At 60.1% G+C, this 1,702-nt stretch overlaps 1 protein-coding gene across 1 annotated transcript in view; it reads right to left on the reverse strand.

The window, feature by feature from the left end:
* Positions 1-1,702, reverse strand: part of BCR (breakpoint cluster region) — a 72,758-nt gene that overhangs the window by 9,090 nt on the left and 61,966 nt on the right. Inside the window, exon 17 of the mRNA XM_014533356.1 lies at positions 1,539-1,670. Within this exon, the coding sequence (XP_014388842.1) occupies positions 1,539-1,670 (132 nt within the window). The remainder of the gene's footprint in view (positions 1-1,538; positions 1,671-1,702) is intronic.

The raw sequence follows: 1,702 nt of genomic DNA on the forward strand, positions 1-1,702 counted from the left end.
GGAGTGACTGGGAAAAGCCTGGTCTCAGGGGGCTGGGTCCCGGGCATGGACGTGCTCCCCCAGGCGCCCCACACAACAGCACCCACAGGGTCAGGGAGCAGGAGGCCTGGCTGGGGTGCGGGGCCTCATCACCTCTCCCCCTCCTCCTCCTCCTTCCTTCTTCCTCCTGGGGATCCCGGTGCATTAACAAGCCGCCGGGAGCCCAGGTCTCCGGGAGCCCAGCCAGCCCACTCTGGCCTGAGTCACAAACATCCTCTCCCGCTCGCCGGGCGGGATTCCTTCCTGGCTGACGCTGCTCGCGGGCCAGACTTCCCATCAGCCCTCCCTCCGAGGAGAGGCCAGGGGTGGGGCCCTGCCGCCTCCTCCACGACCAATGACCACAGATCAGAATGACAGCAGCTGCGGACACTGAAGGGCCCACCCCAAGGTACAGGTGTGGGTGGACACACACACACACACACACACACACACACACACACACACGGTGAGATGACTCCCGCACGGCCACGGGAGGTGTGGCCAGGGAGCTGACAGACAGTCTCTCCTTGAGCAAACTCTAGCCAGGCTGCTCCGGGCTGTTTTCCAGCGAGGCCTCCTCCTGGGCACATCCTCCTGGGCACATCCTCATGGACAGGAAGTGAAGACAGAAGAATCCTGCTAAGTCAGTTCGGCCAGAGGCCATCCCTGATATCTGATGGCCCTTAAACAACTGACCCAATTTCTTATTCTCCCCTGGCCCCCGGGTGATGTCTGACCCCTGACCCCGCCCTGGCCTGCCTCTGACAGCAACCCCATTAGGTCCGTTCAGCCAGAACCCTCCCACCCTGGTGTTTTCTCTGACTTCCCGTCCACTGACACCCCCTCACCCTACTCCTGGGCTAGAAATCCCCACTGTTCCTTGTCGGGGTCAGAGTTGAGCCGCACCCCCCTCCCCTGTGGCAAAGCCCCAGGGCCGGGCTCCCTACACTCCTCTCAGGAGCCCCTGGGTCTGGGGGACAGGAAGTGACTGTCCGTGGGAACGAGGACATGGCGTTGGGGTGATGGAAATGTTCTACAACTGGACTACTGGTGATAAATAAAGTCTATTTTTATTATTATTATTTTTAAGTCCTCTCCCAAGGATATTTTTCCATTGTTTTTTAGAGAGAGTGAAAGGGAGGGAGAGGACAGAGAGAGAGGAACACCAGTGTGGGAGAGACACACTGATTGGTTGCCTCCTGCCTGCGTCCCGACCAGGGCCAGGGATCGGATCGAACCTGAAACCCAGGTGCGTGCCCTTGACCAGGAATTGAACCTGAAACCCTTCGGTGCCCAGGCCGACGCTCTCACCACCGGGCCATACCAGCCAGGGCAAGATCGTTACGCTCCTCCCAGAAGCGCCGGCCTCATAACCGTCTGCCTTGAGGAACCAAAGCCCAGCTGGATAAACAAGTGGAACTGGGCTTCCTTTGGGGACACACTGGGGCCTAACAGACACTCACACGGACGGACGGACAGACAGACAGACGGACAGACGGGCGGAGGCGGCGCGGCCTCACCTGGACCTGGCCCTTCCCCATGATCCTGTCGGTGCTCTCGCCGTCCTCCTTCGCGATCTTCGTTTTGTTGTAACACTTCTCGTAGCACAGGATCCTCAAGGTCTGGGAGCCTTCCAGCTCGATCTCAAACTCCTGCAGCGCCGAGAAAGGACAGCCCCCCGTCA

The sequence above is a fragment of the Myotis brandtii genome, unplaced genomic scaffold, assembly GCF_000412655.1.
Source record: "Myotis brandtii unplaced genomic scaffold, ASM41265v1 scaffold97, whole genome shotgun sequence".
Lineage (NCBI taxonomy): Eukaryota > Metazoa > Chordata > Mammalia > Chiroptera > Vespertilionidae > Myotis > Myotis brandtii.